The 17,770-nt window shown below is 44.5% G+C and overlaps 1 protein-coding gene across 1 annotated transcript in view; it reads right to left on the bottom strand.

Moving 5' to 3' along the window:
• TNFRSF11A (TNF receptor superfamily member 11a) overlaps positions 1 to 12,276 on the bottom strand; it is a 41,985-nt gene extending 29,709 nt beyond the window's left edge. Inside the window, exon 1 of the mRNA XM_083623866.1 lies at positions 11,812 to 12,276. Within this exon, the coding sequence (XP_083479992.1) occupies positions 11,812 to 11,874 (63 nt within the window). The 5' untranslated portion in view covers positions 11,875 to 12,276. The remainder of the gene's footprint in view (positions 1 to 11,811) is intronic.
• Between the last annotated feature and the right edge of the window lie 5,494 nt (positions 12,277 to 17,770).

Raw genomic sequence — 17,770 nt, 5'->3', positions numbered from 1 at the left:
ACTGGCCCAAGGTGCATGTGGAGGAGCAGAGACGTGAACCCGGTTCCCCAGATTACGAGACTACCGCTCTTAACCACTATACCATGCTGGCAGAACAAGGGTGAATTCTGGCACCTCTTTTTCTAGAAAAAATCGCACTGGTGGTATTCAATTAGATTTTACTGCAGAAATGAAAGAACATGACTCAGTTCATCTTAGTCAATTTTTGCTTGCCTCAGTTTCTAACCCCCACATCTTAAATGTAGTTCTTCACATTTCCATATCGGGGAGGGTGATGGTTGGGGAGTGTTGTTTAGCCCCATGTATCCTTCAATGAGAGCTTCCTCAGGGTCCGATTCTATCCCCCATGCTGTTCAACATCTACATGAAACCACTGAGTGGCGTCATCTGGAGTACGTTGCTGTTAATATGCTGATGACACCTGGCTCTACGTCTCCTTTTCATCTGCAGGTGAGGCGGTGGATGTGCTGGCCAGATGTCTTGCCTTGGTAATGGACTGGATGAGAGCCAACCAACTGAAGCTCAATCCAGATAAGACTGAGGCCCTGTCAATGGGTGGTTCCCTAGACCAGATGGATGGGAGGTTGCCTGCTCTTGGTCTGAAGAAGCAGGTCCATAGCTTGAGGATACTTATGGATCCATTACTAATGTTTGAGGCTGAGGTGGTCTTTGTGGCTCGGAGTGCCTTCCCTCAGCTTTGGCTGGTGGCCCAGCTGTGCTCCTATCTCTACAGGGATAGTCTCACTTTGGTTGTCTATGCCTTGGTAACCTCTAGCTTAGGTTACTGCAACACACTATTCATGGGGCTGCCTTTGAAGACAGTTCAGAAACTTCAGCGGGCGCAGAATTCAATGACCAGGTTGCTCACGGGGGCAAGACAGCTTAAGCGTATCACAACAATTCTGGCCTGACTGCACTGGCTACCAATTTGTTTCTGGGCCCAGTCCAAAGTGCTGGTTTTGACCACAATACCTCAAGGACTGCCTCTCTCCATATGAACCTATCCGGACCCTGAGATCATAATCTGAGGCCCTTCTTTGTGTGCCTCCTCCACGAGAGGTCTGGAGGGTGGCAACGTGAGAACGGGCCTTTTCTGTGGTGGCTCCGTTTGTGGAATGCTTTCCCAAGGGAGGCTCACTTGGCACCTTCATTACATATCTTTATGGCAGGCAAAAACTTTCCCCTGTAAACCTTTAACTATCTGTAACCTTCTGGAAGTAGGTGGGATGTTTTAAATATATCCTCTCACCTTGGTTTTAATGCGGGGTTTCGTTTTTGTTTGTTGTAAGTTGCTTTGAGTTTCCTTGGGCAAGGTGAAGCGGCTAACACATTTAATAAATAATGATAATATATATTTTGTATGACTTCAAGAACATTCGCCAGCATTTCAGTGCAAATTTCTCCTAATAAGTACATTTTTGCTGAATATGCACATTTTTGCAGAGGAATTTCCCTGAACATATACTATTTCCACTCATCTATGCATTTACTTTTGCCCATTTTATCCCAGTGCACACATTTTTATACATTATTTGGCTTGAGAGCTGCATTACAAAATTCGAAGAAGTGCAAATTTCAAAGGATAGCTTTGTTTCAATTCCTGTACAGTGGTACTTCGGGTTACATACGCCTCAGGTTACATACGCCTCAGGTTACATACGCCTCAGGTTACATACGCTTCAGGTTACAGACTCTGCTAACCCAGAAATATTACCTCAGGTTAAGAACTTTGCTTCAGGATGAGAACAGAAATCGCGCGGCGGCAGTGGGAGGCCCCATTAGCTAAAGTGGTGCTTTAGGTTAAGAACAGTTTCAGGTTAAGAACAGACCTCCAGAACGAATTAAGTTCTTAACCTGAGGTACCACTGTACGGTTTAACAATGTGTGTGGGTAAGTTCGCCTTTAAATGTGAACTGAATTGAATTTCCCCCCATACCTAGTTCCATATGAGTCACAGTCACACGTGCACATGATTAAAGCATGCAGGAGACCCAAAAGGCACATGAATGTGCAACATTATCCCAAGCAGTTTGTGCATATCTTTGTCCTTTGCACAATTGCAAAGAATACTGCCACCGTCTTCAATGAGATCGCTCATGTGCATTCACACACTGCCTATGTGTTTGCAACAGGTTGAGCTAAGAATCCTTGCAAGTCTCCGTCACAGCAAGACAAAGAACAATATTGACCATACTACATCCCTGTCCTCTCCTCTTTATGAACACTCTCTACAAACCCTCCATATGTAGTAGAGAAACACATATCCACTCCAAACAAATAGAAATAGAAGAAATGGGCAGAATCGGCAAAAATCATTTAGCTACTCTTAGAGCGGCTTATTTATAATGTTATTGAGCAACCTGATTACAGAAGAAATTGTGTGTCATGGCTTGCTAAAATTGCTTTTCGCTCAAATGACTGTTCGGAGAGAAAGACACATCCCTGGCAGAGGATATAATTGCTTGGGCCCCTTTCTTTTTTTCAGAGACAATGAAACCTGGAAGAGCAACCTAGGGGGTTTCCATGGGCCTCATGACACACAAATTCTGGCCAATAACCCGAGATTATTCTATAGCAATAATCTCATTGTTTTGAAAGCTAACGTTTATTTAAAGTGCGCCCACTGTGTGAAGCTAACCAAAACCATCTGGGATTAGGGGTCATGGCCTGCGCTCAACAGGTGTAACTTAGCTCAAAAACCTGGAACTTTCCCCCCATTTTTTTTTTGCAATTAATCATTCAACAGGACAAATGAGAACCAAAGTTTTCAGTTTAGCACTCTAGATGCAAAGTCCTTACAGCGACCCTCACTATTTTATTTTATTTTAAATTATATTGAAAACTGGTTATGGCAGGAACAATTTGACCAAGTCATAGAGCGTGTAGAGATCAGTTGTCATTTGAGATACTGAGCCACATCACGTCAGAACCGTGATGCTCTTGTTCAGAGCACAAGAAAGGGTAGTGTTACTGGTCATTTGTCTTCTTCTGAAAGATTACTATGCAAGTGTATCTGTGCCTGTGCTCATATACCTTTTAAAAATATCCCCCGCCCCTGCCAGGTGTCAGGAGTGCGTGCAGGAGCCAGGCCCTGTGACCAGTAGGGCTTCGCAGGACTGGGGCCTTCCTAAGTTTGTTCTGGAGAGGCAAGGTGCGGCCGCATAGGTGAGGTTGCTTGGTAACTCACTGCACCGGGTGGCAAGAGCCGGGAAGGGATATAAGGTCAGCATTTCCCTTCTGCTCTTTGCCACAGCAACACGTTCCCTGCCCTGTTGCATTTGGTTCCTTGCTTCTTGATCCTCGGACCCCTGACTTCGTGACTCCTTGCTTCTCAACCCTCGGACCCTTGATTTCATGACTACCTGCTTCCTGACCCTCGGACCCCTGGCTTCTGGACTCTCGTTCCTGCTCCCACCCCGCCATCTTGCTCCCGGTTCTGACGTCCTCAGCCGGGACTTCGATCACCCATAGACTGGACCGTGACACCAGGAAGGGTACAACAGCGAATGTTACCAGCCTTGGTTCTCATGTTTCATAATCAACCAATGAGGTTGTGTTTTTGGGTGAGGGGAGAGCCATCTCCATTTGTTTGTTTGTTTGGACTTTTAATACAGTACTGAGATCTTGCACAAGAATGCTATTTACCTGATTAATACTTGCACAAGTGATAGAAGCCTTGCACAATACACCCCCCTCTTTTAAGTCTGATGGATGTGCCACAATTAGTCTCCAAGGTGGGATAGATCTTGAATGAACAACTCTTCCTAACCAGATTGTTGGATTTGAACATGGCTTCAGCATGCAACCATCTGTGGAAACAGACACACTCATATAATTTGGACCACCAGAAACCAAATGGCTAGATTGTGCTAAGATAAGGAGTGAGTGGAATAGGGGTGTAACATCAGATGAAATGTCACCACATATCTAGCCTATTAGATTAAATCCCCATGTTCAGGTGTTAAGTATTCAGGGGTCTGTGTTTGAGTCTGCATTATGAGCTCCTATGTTCTGATTCGATACATGATATCCAATCACAGAATGTTTCAGGATTTGGGCCACTGCCATTGGCCCTTAAACTCTGAGCTATGATTTGCAGCTTGGAACTTTAGATAGCCAATCACGTTGAGAGTGGGAGTGGCCCAGGTCTTCAGAAATGTATATAAGCAGTTGCTTTGCCCGTGTTGTCCAGTTCTGTTAGTTTGATAAAGGTTCTTGGTGTTATCATTGTGTCTTGCTTCGTGGGAACCCACCTATACTGCAAGGGGATTTTTTTAAAAAAGTATGAGCTGGCATTTTGATGACAACAATATTGTGTGGACACTACCAAAAAAGAAAAGAAAAAACTTAACATGCATAAAGTGTTCAGATTCCATAATTAATCCTAATCTGGAAGTATCCTAAAACTGCAAAAAGGGCTGTCATCTATGCAAAGTCAGAGAAAGACCACTTAAAAAGATTAGGAGCCAGTTTGTTGTAAACAGTATCTTGAGCATGGGTAGGCAAACTAAGGCCCGTGGGCCGGATCTGGCCCAATCGCCTTCTAAATCTGGACGGTCTGGGAATCAGCATGTTTTTACATGAGTAGAATGTGTCCTTTTATTTAAAATGCACCTCTGGATTATTTTTGGGGCATAGGAATTCGTTCATATTTTCCCCCCAAAATACAGTCTGGTCCCCCACAAGGTCTGAGGGACAGTGGACCGGCCCCCTGCTGAAAAAGTTTGCTGCCCCCTGATCTTAAGCGTTCTCAAACAGGGCACAGCAGAGCCTCTGTAGCTCCAGAAGTTCACTTCCAGGTCTTTAATTCAAAACAACTCCTAAACCGTGAAGGAAATGGTTTTCGTGATGTTGACTTTCCAATGAGACTTGTAAAAACCACATCACAAAGTTTCCATCCCATAAAGCAAATACACGGTCAGGAAATGCAAAGAGCTGAAGCAAAATGAAGGGAAAACAATATTTCTGTCTGAAAAAAACACAAATCTTAAGATTGAAGAGCTTTCTATACGCTGAAGACTGAAATATAAAATGGGATAAAAATTATAAATAAATAAAAGATGCTCAGATCCTGTCAATAGTTCCTGGAAAAAGAGAGAGTTCTATTTCTCCAACCTCTGTGCTTCACAGTATACTTGGTTGACTTTTAAAAAGGAAGAGGTGGCCAAACTACTGGTTGGAGAATTTGCCTGATATCAGCAAACATACGAACAAGAAATATAAATCCACAAGAGTCCTTGCTGTTGGACTGGAGATTTGAAGTAGTTAAGCTACTGGCCAATCACTGTCCATAGAGGCCGTTGTTTTACATCTAGAGAAAGGGCCATAGCTCAGTGGTAGAGACAGTACATGTACAAAGTCTGCAACATCTCCAGTTAAAAATGATATTGGTAGGAGGGCTAGGAATGCAGCTACCTGCGGCCTTTGAGGATCACTTGCAAATTTGCAGAAACTCAACCAGACAAAGAAGATCAGGAGTCTGACTCAGAATAAGGGAGTGCCATGTATTCATGCAGCATACAAAGAGTGGCACAGTTAACTAATTTTAGACTCTGGATATAGTGGTTTTATGGGAAGTTATTTCACATAAAGGTACATTATTTCACATACTTCCAAATGCAGTTAAGCCTGCTGCATTTGGGGGATCCATCTGCTCATTCCTCTGAGTGGGGCCCTGGACTTGTGCCCCCAAAGACCTACCCTGATGATGCTACTGAATCCAAAGCCAATGGAAAGGAACACACAAGAAAGCCAGCTTAATACTTCTGCCTTAACTGGAAATAAAATGGCTGGTCATAATGGAGCCCTTCCATTTTCCATTGATTTAGCAAGAGTTCAGCATGGCGCTGTGGGTTAAACCACAGAGCCTAGGACTTTCCGATCAGAAGGTCAGCAGTTCGAATCCCCACGATGGGGTGAGCTCCAGTTGCTTGGTTCTTGCTCCTGCCAACCTAGCAGTTTGAAAGCACATCAAAGTGCAAGTAGATAAATAGGTACCGCTCTGGCGGGAAGGTAAACGGTGTTTCCATGCACTGCTCTGGTTCGCCAGAAGCGGCTTAATTATGCTGGCCACATGACCCAGAAGCTGTACACCGGCTCCCTCGGCCAATAAAGCGAGATGACCGCCACAAGCCCAGAGTCGGTCGCGACTGGACCTAATGGTCATGGGTCCCTTTACCTTTTTAAGCATATCCCTCTTGAAAATTCAGTAAGATGCATTTATTACCACAGAAATTAATGGACTTAAGGCATGCTACACACTCGAGTAAGCTCCACTGAACACAGTGGAGCTTACTTCCAAGTAAAAAAATGCATGGGGTTGCTCAGCTTTGCCCGTATTGTGCCTATCATGATGAAGATTATCGTAGTATCTGTAGCGTCTTCCAGCAGCGGAGGATAAATGCCACTGAGTACATAACATAAGCTTGTTGCCAGTTCATCATGGAATTAAAACTGTGCCCACAGAGAACAGGAATATGCATCCAGTCCATATTTGAGGAACCACTACCATCATGTAAAGGACAATGGTTCTAGATGGCACTTGTTATTTCTTGGAACTTCAACAGATTTCCTTGTCTCCCATTGCATTATGAAGTAGATTTAACTATAACTACTGTAGATTCTTTTGTAAAAAAATGTGGTTTTGTTTAAAACCAATAGGACTTGCGTACGGATTCCCCGCCCACCCCTACATGAACCATTTTAGGGCACGGGATGGAAGATAATATTCTTCATATTCTTCACAAAATTAGAATGAGGAACTTGTTGCCAGGATGTGGTTGAGGCTAAGGATTTCGCAAGATTCAGAGAGGAAGCAGTGATTTATAGGGCCGATAGAATTATATGCAACTTTAAATGACTAATCCTAATTTGGGGACGGGATGGATTTTTGGCCTTTCATACATACGGTACCAACAAATAAAAAATTAAATTAAACTAGCTCACCTGGAAACCCCCGTTCTGTACGCACCGCAAGCCAATTCAATATGCAAAATTAATTCTACAGTGCAACTTTCATGTTTGCCTGTCACACATTTATTCTGAACCAGCTGCAGGTCTGTTTGGCAGGAAGATGGTTCCATACCACAACCACTTCCCAACGGAAGAATAAAAGCAGATCTGCTCCTTGCTCCATCTTCTACCACAAACTCCATGATTCTTTTGAAGAGGTGGTTCCGAAGAGATCTTCAACCCATCTCCTCTTCTGCCAACCAATGTTGAGGCCACCGACTTGGGCAAGCCCCGGGGAAAAGGAAGGCAGGAGCCTTCCAGAGGTACAAGCGAACATTCCGTTGGACAATGAAAAGTTGTACTGTGCATTGAAGATCTCTTTCTTTGCTCTCCCCTTCCACTTTTATTTTCATGGGCAAAGCGAGGCCAGCTTTAGCACAACTGCCCCCCGCCACTCCAACGCAACCACGGCCTCTAGTCCTGAGAAGCAAGGAGTAGTCCCCAAGGCCCAGAAACCACTGAACATAGATTTCCTCCTCCATTTGGCTTCTGCATTTTGTGGGGTGGAGAACCTTCAGGAACATACAGCCTCATCTTCACAGGCCTAAAGGAGAAAGGATATGGCCTGCCTCAATGATGTCCTGGTCCGGGAGTACCAGCTTGAATTTAAAAAAGGGAGGGGGGAGGTAAGCTCTGTCTCACAAGACACAGTGCATGCACACCGTTTGAATGACAATGCCCATCAACGTGCACCCCCCTCAGATATTGTATTGGGGGAGCCAAAGGACCACAGCCCCTAGAAATATAAATCTCAAAGTTAATTTTCATGGTGTTTCAGAATGGCCTTTACCCCTTAATCTCACATTAAGGCTCAACCACACTTCCTTTTGTCATGCTGCTTTCCCCTAGGGAAAAACTGCTCTTTAGTGTTCAATCAGAGCAAATGGCAATTGGGGTTTTCTCTGCATTGATGTTTGCTCTGATTTAGCAATAAAGAATGGGTTTTCCCTGGGAAAGGAGCAGCGCAATGGGGAAACTGCTCAGACCCATGCCTAGAAAGTGTGGGTCAAGCATAAAACTGTTCAGTTTCATGCAACAAACAGGTGGCCAAGAACTCGCACTAGGTCCAGGCAGCATTCAACCCATGTGTAATTTATAACAGAACAGTCTGAATTAAAGTGTTATACTATATTAGATATTATGTTGCATTCAGTTTTACGGCTTTATTACCTTTTTTTGTATTCACTTGTTTTACGTTCTCTAGCTGGCTTCCAATAAGAATATATTATTGGATTGTAAACAAAGAAACAGCCACACTAAATGGCTGTGTTCAGACACAATGCTCAAGCATGATATAGCTGTATTATGAAGGCCAGTAAAAATAGGGTTGCCATATTACCAAAAGTGAAAAATCCAGACAAAGTTGTTGAGCTTTTTTGGGGAACATCTCCCCCCAAAACCAATTCACTCCCCTTGCCATATGTCTGGGTTTTCCTGGACATTTTGCCGATCCGGCGAAAATCCGCCTGGATGCCTTCTGCTGCCCGATTCTAGAATAGAATAGCAGCCCTAGAAATGAATCTCAGGCTCACATGCTATCCCACTATCCCTCTGGCATTGCTGTTTGATGAAAATAGGAAGGTTACACTTTGGTTTTAGCTTGCTTTCTGAACCCTAAACTACAATCAATCTTTTGCACGGTTTATCGAAATTGCACGTAACAGTGAAACAAAACCGAAACATTGTGCAAAATCTTAATGTAAATAATGCATAGTTTAGTGTTTTCACACTTCTGAACCAGTTTGGAGAGAGTTGGCTAAGTGCTCTTATCTGCCTCAGTCTCCATTACTGAGCCTGGTGACGCCAAGAAGTGCCAGCCCACCTATGAGGCAAGCAGATGTACACAGGTCATTGTTTTATATTTGAATTCTTTTATAGTTGTGCTGAAGAAGATTCCAGAGAAACAGTCAGATTATCTGGGATCACTGTCCTACATTGTTCTTCACTTACTACTTTGGCACCATGAACGCCTAAAAAAAGTTTTACCGCTTAGCCCACAGGATAGCATCTATTACTTTGTTTCAACCATAGACTTATTATACTTCTACGGACTTTCAAAGATTGACAGACGTGTGTTCATTCGCTTTCAAATATATTAGAGAATTCACAAGTGTACCCATTTTCTTTTGTTGTACTAAATCATGTATATTATGCAATAAGAATTGCAGTGCTATCTAGTAAACTGGTCTTCATGTTGCTTGTATTGTTTGTTGTGCTAAGTTTGCAATATAGTGGTGCCTCAGGTTAAGTACTTAATTCGTTCCGGAGGTCTGTTCTTAACCTGAAACTGTTCTTAACCTGAAGCACCACTTTAGCTAATGGGGCCTCCTGCTGCTGCTGCGCCGCCAGAGCACGATTTCTGTTCTCATCCTGAAGCAAAGTTCTTAACCTGAAGCACTATTTCTGGGTTAGCGGAGTCTGTAACCTGAAGCGTATGTAACCTGTAGCGTATGTAACCCGAGGTACCACTGTACAGGGGTTTGTTGTTCTGTATTGCTGCAGCTGCAATGGCAACACAGCTCGTTGGAGGCTAGATCTGCCGTCCCCTCAGCAGCTCCCTCATACTGCCGCCTCTATAACAGCCTCTTGGTGAATAGGAAGCGCAGCTGGTTAATAGGAGGTGCTGCTGGTCACCTCACATCCTTGTTCCCAATGTAGGTCTTTATTCCATCCCCATCCCCTTGTGCTTGATATAGAACTTCACTCAGCCCTTCTTCCCTGGTGGAGGGCAGCCATTTTGTGGTTTACCTCTGGTGCCAAAATGGCTTGCGCCAGCCCTGGTTTCAGGCAGAAATTTCTCCCACCTGGAGATGTCAGGGGTTGAACCCGGCACCTTCTGCATGCAAAGGCCCCTCCTCAATGCAAACAAACAAATAAAGTAGACATGAGGCCTGGTGGTTCAGTGCTTTCTTAAAAAAAGAGGTGGCAGAACTCACTATGAATGCCTTCCTTGTTCTCTTAGAATGGCAATGGTGCCCACCTGAGAGGTGCTGGAACTGAATTCCAATGAGTTCCGGCTGAAAAAAAGCCCTGTGCATTTATGATGGAGGTGAGATTTAGCTTGGCTACTTCCTGACTCAAAGCCACTATGCAAGACTAGCTATATATTGGTATGAACTAGTTTTCCTAAAGAGCTAGGCAGTACCGCCTGGCAACGAATGGAGCTGTACTTAATAGGAGAGCTGAATTAATGCTTTGGTTTCCTTCTGATTTTTTGTTTCTGTTTTGGATTTTGTGTGCATTTTGCACCCAGGGCTGCTCAATATTCACTGGTTAAATATTGAAAATGGAAAAACACACACACACAAAAACCAACCAACCAAGAAAGATACCCAAGAAAGTATATAATTTGAAGAAGTCAAACATTAGGGAGATTTTTTTTTTTTTAACAACACCAACCCTGTTTATAAAAAGCATTTTAATGTTTAAGCACGGAGTATAGCTTACAGGATAGTTTCTCAAGGGAAGTGGTGAAAGCCACATCACTGGAGACGTTTCCAGTTTGGAAGAACACGAGCGAAGGCAGACTTCAATGGAAAACCACCATTGGGTGAAACTCAATGGGTCGGTTCCAAAATGATTGGAAAACACAAAATATGAGAAATCAGATAGCCACCCTTTGCTTGAATTCTGCTGCCGGGGTTTGTTTTTTCAGCACATGCAAATTACATCCCTCGATAGCTTTCCTTGCTGGGCTCGCCTATCTCGACAGGGCTGAGGTGGCTTGTTTGCCTCCCTTACCTTTGCAACTCATCGGAATGGGGAAACTGCACTAGGATGATATTGATTTTAGATAAGGAGCCGTAAGAAATGGAAAGTATTAAAAACAAGAACTGCAAGCTGTGCTTTGCTGCTGTATCTTAGAAGAGGGCTGCATCCAAGCCACACATTTAAAGCAGCACCCCCTCCCTGAAAGAATCCTGAGAACTTTAGCTTGCTAAGGGCGCTGGGAATTATAGTTCTATAAGGGGTAAAGTACAGTTCCAAGGATTTTTTTGAGGGCGGAAATGTGTTTAAATGTATGGTGTGTATGCAGATGGAGTCTCCTGCCATGTTTTCTTACATAACTTACGATCACCTGAGGAGGCCCACTTAGGGTCTCCCAGTTCATGAGGATGCAAACTGCGGAGGCAGGATCCTGGGTCATATCTGTAGGGGCACCTTCTCCTTGGAAACCCCCTCCCCTTTGAAGGAATCATACTTTTGGGAGCTTCTGTCGATGAGCTGAAGCTTTCCTCTTTTTAAAATTACATCAGGGTTTATTTTGTGTATGCTCCGCTTTCAATTTTGCTGCTTTCCTGTAAATGCACTGTAAATTGTGTATTTGTTATTTTTTCCTGATGGTTCCAGAAGAGCAAGATTCTCCTGCTGCATAGACAAGTAGCACCCCCACACTGCAATCGCTGTGGCTACCTGTGGCAACTGGAAAACTCAGTCTGCTTACTCAGATGTTAACACTGTCAAAAATCAATCGGATTTGAACGCATTTCAGGCGGCAGCGTTGTTTTGCAGTAATGAGTGTTCTGCTTTCTCTTCCAGAAATCCAAAAACGTGTGCAGCAAAGCTCACCCTGCCCCTTCCAAAAATGGACTTTGCCCCCTTCAGTATTTTTTAATTGAATAGGGTTTTATGTTTGTGAAATTGCACTGATTTTTTTTAATAGAGTGGGGGAGCTATTGCAGGAGCTTTTGAACAGAACAGTAGAACAAATTAAATTCAAACATACCTTGGGGCTTCAGGGACTGAAGGACCCACGTTATACCCTCGCATCCCTCCTGCCACCCCGCCTTGAAGCCTTACCTGTTGTAGTTCAGTGATGAAAACGGTGAAAACAACAAGCCAGAAGCTTCCTGAGATAGCCATATCCAGGAGTGTTTTGCTTGCAGCTGCTGAGCAGGAATAAAGTCCTCCAAACTAAGCCTCAGGCAGAGGCACATTTAAGTGACTGATTCCTCTCCTCCTGCCTTTCAGCCACAAGGGAAGAGAGCTGGCGAGAAAGAGACAGCGCACAAGTGAGGGAAACAGAAAGTCCCTCCCCTTCTGGCTACAGTTCCCACAGCATTTCCTCAGGACTCAACTTGCAGAGTTGCCACTTTCTCAGTATGTGTGTGTGTATTAACTCCCTCGTGGTCCGTTCCTTTTCCTCGCTCCTCCTAATTCAAAACGTTTCATGGCATCTGCGAATCGAAGGGTGCCTCGTGTAAGGAAAAGGAATAAGGGGCCCGCCGGCGACATTTTGCGCCCCGAAGCAAAGCAGCTTAAGGCCTCCTCAACCCACAGCAACGCCACATGTCATAGCACTCAAGTCCAGTCCAGGCCTTTTGGTGTTGGTGCAAAGCAGTAATCTTTCGCCCCCGCATCTCGAACCCATGACTCTGAAATTAAGTGTCTCAGGCTTCACTGGCTGAGGTATCCCTCAAGGCTCAGTGCATGGCGGGAAATGAGTAGGCTTCCTTTCAGAACACTTTAGCTCCAGTGCTGTCAAGCATAATTTAGCCATCTTTTCCACTAAAATCAAATCAAATCTGGTAACCTTGCGTTCCCATGCTCTGCTAACAATCTTAATACACTTTGCCTTTTCTAGCTATTGCTACTCCTATTGTCCTGTTCAGGACCATCCCTGAATGTGCCAGATACTGGGATGTTGTTATTGTTTAGTCATTTAGTCGTGTCCGACTTTTCATGACCCCATGGACCAGAGCATGCCAGACACTCCTGTCTTCCACTGCCTCCCGCAGTTTGGTCAAACTCATGCTGATAGCTTCGAGAACACTGTCCAACCATCTCGTCCTCTGCTGTCCCCTTCTCCTTGTGCCTTCAATCTTTCCCAACATCAGGGTCTTTTCCAGGGAGTCTTCTCTTCTCATGAGGTGGCCAAAGTATTGGAGCCTCAGCTTCTTTTATTAATAAAGGACTAAAAGGTAAAGGAAAAGGGGCCCCTGACCATTAGGTCCAGTTGTGACCGACTCTGGGGTTGCGGCGCTCATCTCGCTTTATTGGCTGAGGGAGCCGGCATACAGCTTCCGGGTCATGTGGCCAGCATGACTAAGCCCCTTCTGGCGAACAAGAGCAGCTCACGGAAACGCCGTTTACCTTCCTGCCGGAGCGGTACCTATTTATCTACTTGCACTTTGACGTGCTTTCGAACTGCTAGGTTGGCAGGAGCAGGGACCGAGCAACGGGAGCTCACCCCGTCAAGGGGGTTCGAACCGCTGACCTTCTGATTGGCAAGTCCTAGGCTCTGTGGTTTAGACCACAGCACCACCCTCGTCCCAATAAAGGACTGTGTGTTGCCAATTAATTTATTATATTTTTACTACCACAGGGGAGCCATTTGGATTCTCTGCCTCAAGCACACGTGTGTACACACAAATATAGCCTACTTCTGGTCCTAATTAATCTTTACTTGGTGGTTGCCATAAATTATTTTCTTAATTTGTCTGTGGCATCTGAAATACTGTCTGTTGGGTTCAGCTGGCATTTTCCGCAGATGGAGACTGAAGAAGACCCCACCTTGCACATGTAAACGTTGCATCCTCTTCACTTGCAACAAGCACTTGGATGCTGATATTCAGGTAAAGCCCTTATGCTTGCTTTGCTTGTATTTCTGGGGTCAACCAGTCTGTTTTGTGCATGGATCTTGAAGGAAGCAAGATCTCTTCCTCCAGTGCTGTTATCGGCACCGCTTACTGCATAGCTGGAACAATGCTAAGTCTCCTCTTCCCCTTTTTAGTAGTGCAGACAATTCTGTAACAGCAAGGACGTTATTTACTCATGCCTGACTCAGACTATAAATTTGTAATTCCGTCTTCAGCATAACCGTGCAGATCCATCCCAGTCGGGTTTCAGGCCCAGTTTGGGCAATGCAACAGCATTAGTCACTCTTGATTGATAAACTCTGTTGGGTGCGAGACACGGGAGAGTGCAGTCCTGTAGGATCTCAACTTCTCAGTGGCTTTTGGCACTATTGACTATGGTGTTCTTCTGGAGTGATTTCGGGAGGTAGGAGTTGGAGGTACCGTGGTACTATTCCTATCTGCAGGTTTGCTACCAGAAAGTAGCGCCATTGTTGCTTGGTTCCAGTGTGGTGTAGTGATTAAGAGCAGCAGTCTCGTAATCTGGTGAACCGGGTTTGCTTCCCCACTCCTCCACATGCAGCTGCTGGGTGACCTTGGGCTAGTCACACTTCTTTGAAGTCTCTCAGCCTCACTCACCTCACAGAGTGTTTGTTGTGGGGGAGGAAGGGAAAGGAGAATGTTAGCTGCTTTGAGACTCCTTAAAGGTAAAGGTAAAGGGACCCCTGACCATTAGGTCCAGTCGTGGCCGACTCTGGGCTTGAGGTGCTCATCTTGCTTTATTGGCCGAGGGAGCTGGCGTACAGCTTCCGGGTCATGTGGCCAGCATGACTAAGCTGCTTCTGGCGAACCAGAGCAGCGCACGGAAACGCTGTTTACCTTCCTGCCGGAGCGGTACCTATTTATCTTCTTGCACTTTGACGTGCTTTCGAACTGCTAGGTGGGCAGGAGCAGGGACCGAGCAACGGGAGCTCACCCCGTCGCAGGGATTTGAACCGCTGACCTTCTGATTGGCAAGTCCTAGGCTCTGTGGTTTAACCCTTGAGACTCCTTAGGGTAGTGATAAAGCAGGATATCAAATACAAACTCTTCTTCTTCCATGGATCTTGGGCTATTGGGTCTCACAAAGGTCCATTCTATTGCTTATGCTATTTAATATCTACATGAAACTGCTGGGAGCTGCCATCTGGGGATTTGGAGCACGGCAGCATTAGTATGGCAATGACAAGCAGCGCTCTCTCTCTCTTTGCTCCATCTGAGCCAGGAAGGGTTGTGAAGGTGTCGGGATTGGTGCCTGCTAACTTTGGCAGGGATGCTCAATCTCTTGCAGCCAAGCACTGGCCAGAAAGCCCCACACAACATCCTGAAAATCTGTCTTGTAAGAAAACGTATGAAATCAATGTTGCTTCTGCTAGAAAATTATGTTTCCCCCACAATGCTAACAACACACAGGCAGGGTTTTTCAGCTGGGTGCCATCGCTATTATAAGAGAATAAGGGAGGCGCTCATGGTGAGTTCCGGCTCCTCTTTTTCTAGAAAAATAGCACTGAGTACAGGCAACTCCCCACTTGCATGCAGTTGACGATTTTTGGCACCGCAAGGGAACAGCGTGGGCTACACACATGTAAAAGGGGAGTTGCCTGTACTGAATCCTTAAACACACACACACACACACAATCGCTGCTTAACTTAAAACGACTAGATAATTTAATTAATTTCTGCTACAGCTATGGAAGTTCAGCAGGAAAATGAATGTTAAGAGCATTCTAGAGATGTAAGAATTGTTCTTGCAACTCAGTTACTGAATATTTGCTCTAAGAAAATGGCACCACTCAATGTGGCATACGATAGATTAACATTCCACTTAGAACACCCAGATTGCAACCTGCTTCTGAACATAAATGTTTAGATTATTAATCATTAACCAGTGCTCGTTAAGACTCTGCTCCAAGTTTCAATATCCTTGGCTTTTGGCCTTTTTTAAAAAGCGGCTTTAACGCTGAGAAAGTTCACTTGTGATAGCAGGTTTTATTTCTTCCTCCGAGCCAGTATTTTAATTTTCATATTATTTAGTCTATGTAGCTACTCCTTTTTCATAAAAGGAAGCTGCATAAAAGCCAGATATGGTCCAGTATACAAGCAAACTCTTTTCAATTGCAGCCATTTTCTGGAGCTCAGCAGGAAATGGTATGCTTTGCGTGTTAAGATTCCAGTTTGGCAGATTGATTCCCCTAGGCCCCAGGAAATATTATGGTTGAAATCCTGGAGAACTGCTGTCACAAAGTACTGAATTTTGAAAATGATCTTCCTCAGCACAAGGCAGTTTCCTAGGTTTTCTTATGTGTGCTGTGCAACTGCAAACTTCCAATTATGCACCACCTAATGGTAACTTAGGGATGCGGGTGGCACTGTGGGTTAAACCACAGAGCCTAGGGCTTGCTGATCAGAAGGTTAGCGGTTCGAATTCTCACAATGGGGTGAGCTCCCATTGCTTGGTCCTTGCTCCTGCCAACCTAGCAGTTCGAAAGCACGTCAAAGTGCAAGTAGATAAATAGGTACCGCTCTGGCGGGAAGGTAAATGGCGTTTCCGTGCGCTGCTCTGGTTCGCCAGAAGTGGCTTAGTCATGCTGGCCACATGACCTGGAAGCTGTATGCCGGCTCCCTCGACCAATAAAGCGAGATGAGCGTCGCAACCCCAGAGTCGACCACAACTGGACCTAATGGTCAGGGGTCCCTTTACCTTTTAATGGTAACTTGGGGATAGCTACAACAGTAATATTCAGTTGCTCCAGACCTTGGACCCACCATTAGTCCCTAATATGAGGCCCATTTTTTTTATTGTACATGTCTATCTCCTCTTTGATCTAGGGTGACCAGATGCTAAAGAAGACAGGGCTTATGTCTTATTAATACTTATATAAAATAATACTGGCTGGTGCAATTGGCTAGTCAATTGGGTCTCAAAAAAGCAAATCAACCAAAGTTCTTTCTTCTGCCTAGCTGTTAAGAGTAAAACGTCGTAACAAATGGTTCAAGCATATCAGGCCCCACTTCTTGAGCATTATGCCTGCCCAAGACCATCTTCTTGTCTTACCCTTTGCTTGATGACTGCCTGCCACATCTCTATTGAGAAAAAACTTTGAAAACAAATGTGTGTGAGGTTATGCACAGCTCTGGGATCTTCCACAGACATCAAGTTGTCCCCTTCAAAAAATGATGGAACGCCAAGAAGCAAAATGTGAAGGCTGGAGAAGAGAGCAGCCAGGATTCTGGAGAAAGAAAGAAAGCCATGTATTTTATCCCACTTGAAGACCCCACACCTTGCTTTCTAACTCCAAGAGAATGTCTGCATCTCAACCCCTGCCCATTTTTACTGGGGTATTAGTTGGTAGGACTACAGCTTCATTCCAGGTCACTGTCAGTAAGTTAAGACAATGCAGGAACTGCCAGGGAGGAGAATGTGCTTTCTTTTAAAATGAATGAGACTGCATGCATGGGGTGATGTTCTGATGCAAGCTTTACGGGTTTAGTCCACCACCTTTGTAACGCTGCATGTGCTGCACTCTTTACTACCCCCGTTGTTTTCAATCAAGCATTACTTTTGATTTAATTATGCATAAATAGTATGTGCAATTTTCAAGACCTCCCTGACCACTGTGATAAACTAGGGCATGAGCTCAACGCTAGACACACATATTAAAATGCATATACGCAGAGCTCACTTTTCTGGGCTATAAGATCCTGTTTGCCACAATCCTGCCAATTGTTGGAAGACTTTTAGGACTGAGCATGTCTGCAATATTTTGCCTAATACAGCAAGCATTCATCTGACAGCAGAAATATTACTGGCTGATCAAAATTATTTGTAGTGCAGAAGATGCTGCCTTGTATGAGCATGATAGTAATCTGTATATGGTTTTTACTGCAGGACAGCAGTTGAACAGTTAAGAGGGCATCAGTTAATGGGATTGGACAATTAGCGCCCATGAAGGAAGTGCTTCAAGGGTGTGTTGCACAAGTTAATTGATCGCATTCATCAAAAATACAGAAGTGGTATCAAGTTCAATGAGCTAAGCTGTATAAAGCACGATACTGTATGTTAGATCAAGTATGAATCACTGACATTATTTTAGCCAAAACTAATCAGGTTACCTGGAAATCCTTAAACAGACATACAAAAGAGG

The sequence above is a fragment of the Podarcis filfolensis genome (assembly GCF_964270895.1).
Source record: "Podarcis filfolensis genome assembly, chromosome: 7".
NCBI lineage: Eukaryota > Metazoa > Chordata > Lepidosauria > Squamata > Lacertidae > Podarcis > Podarcis filfolensis.
This window is presented reverse-complemented; position numbering and strand designations above follow the sequence as displayed.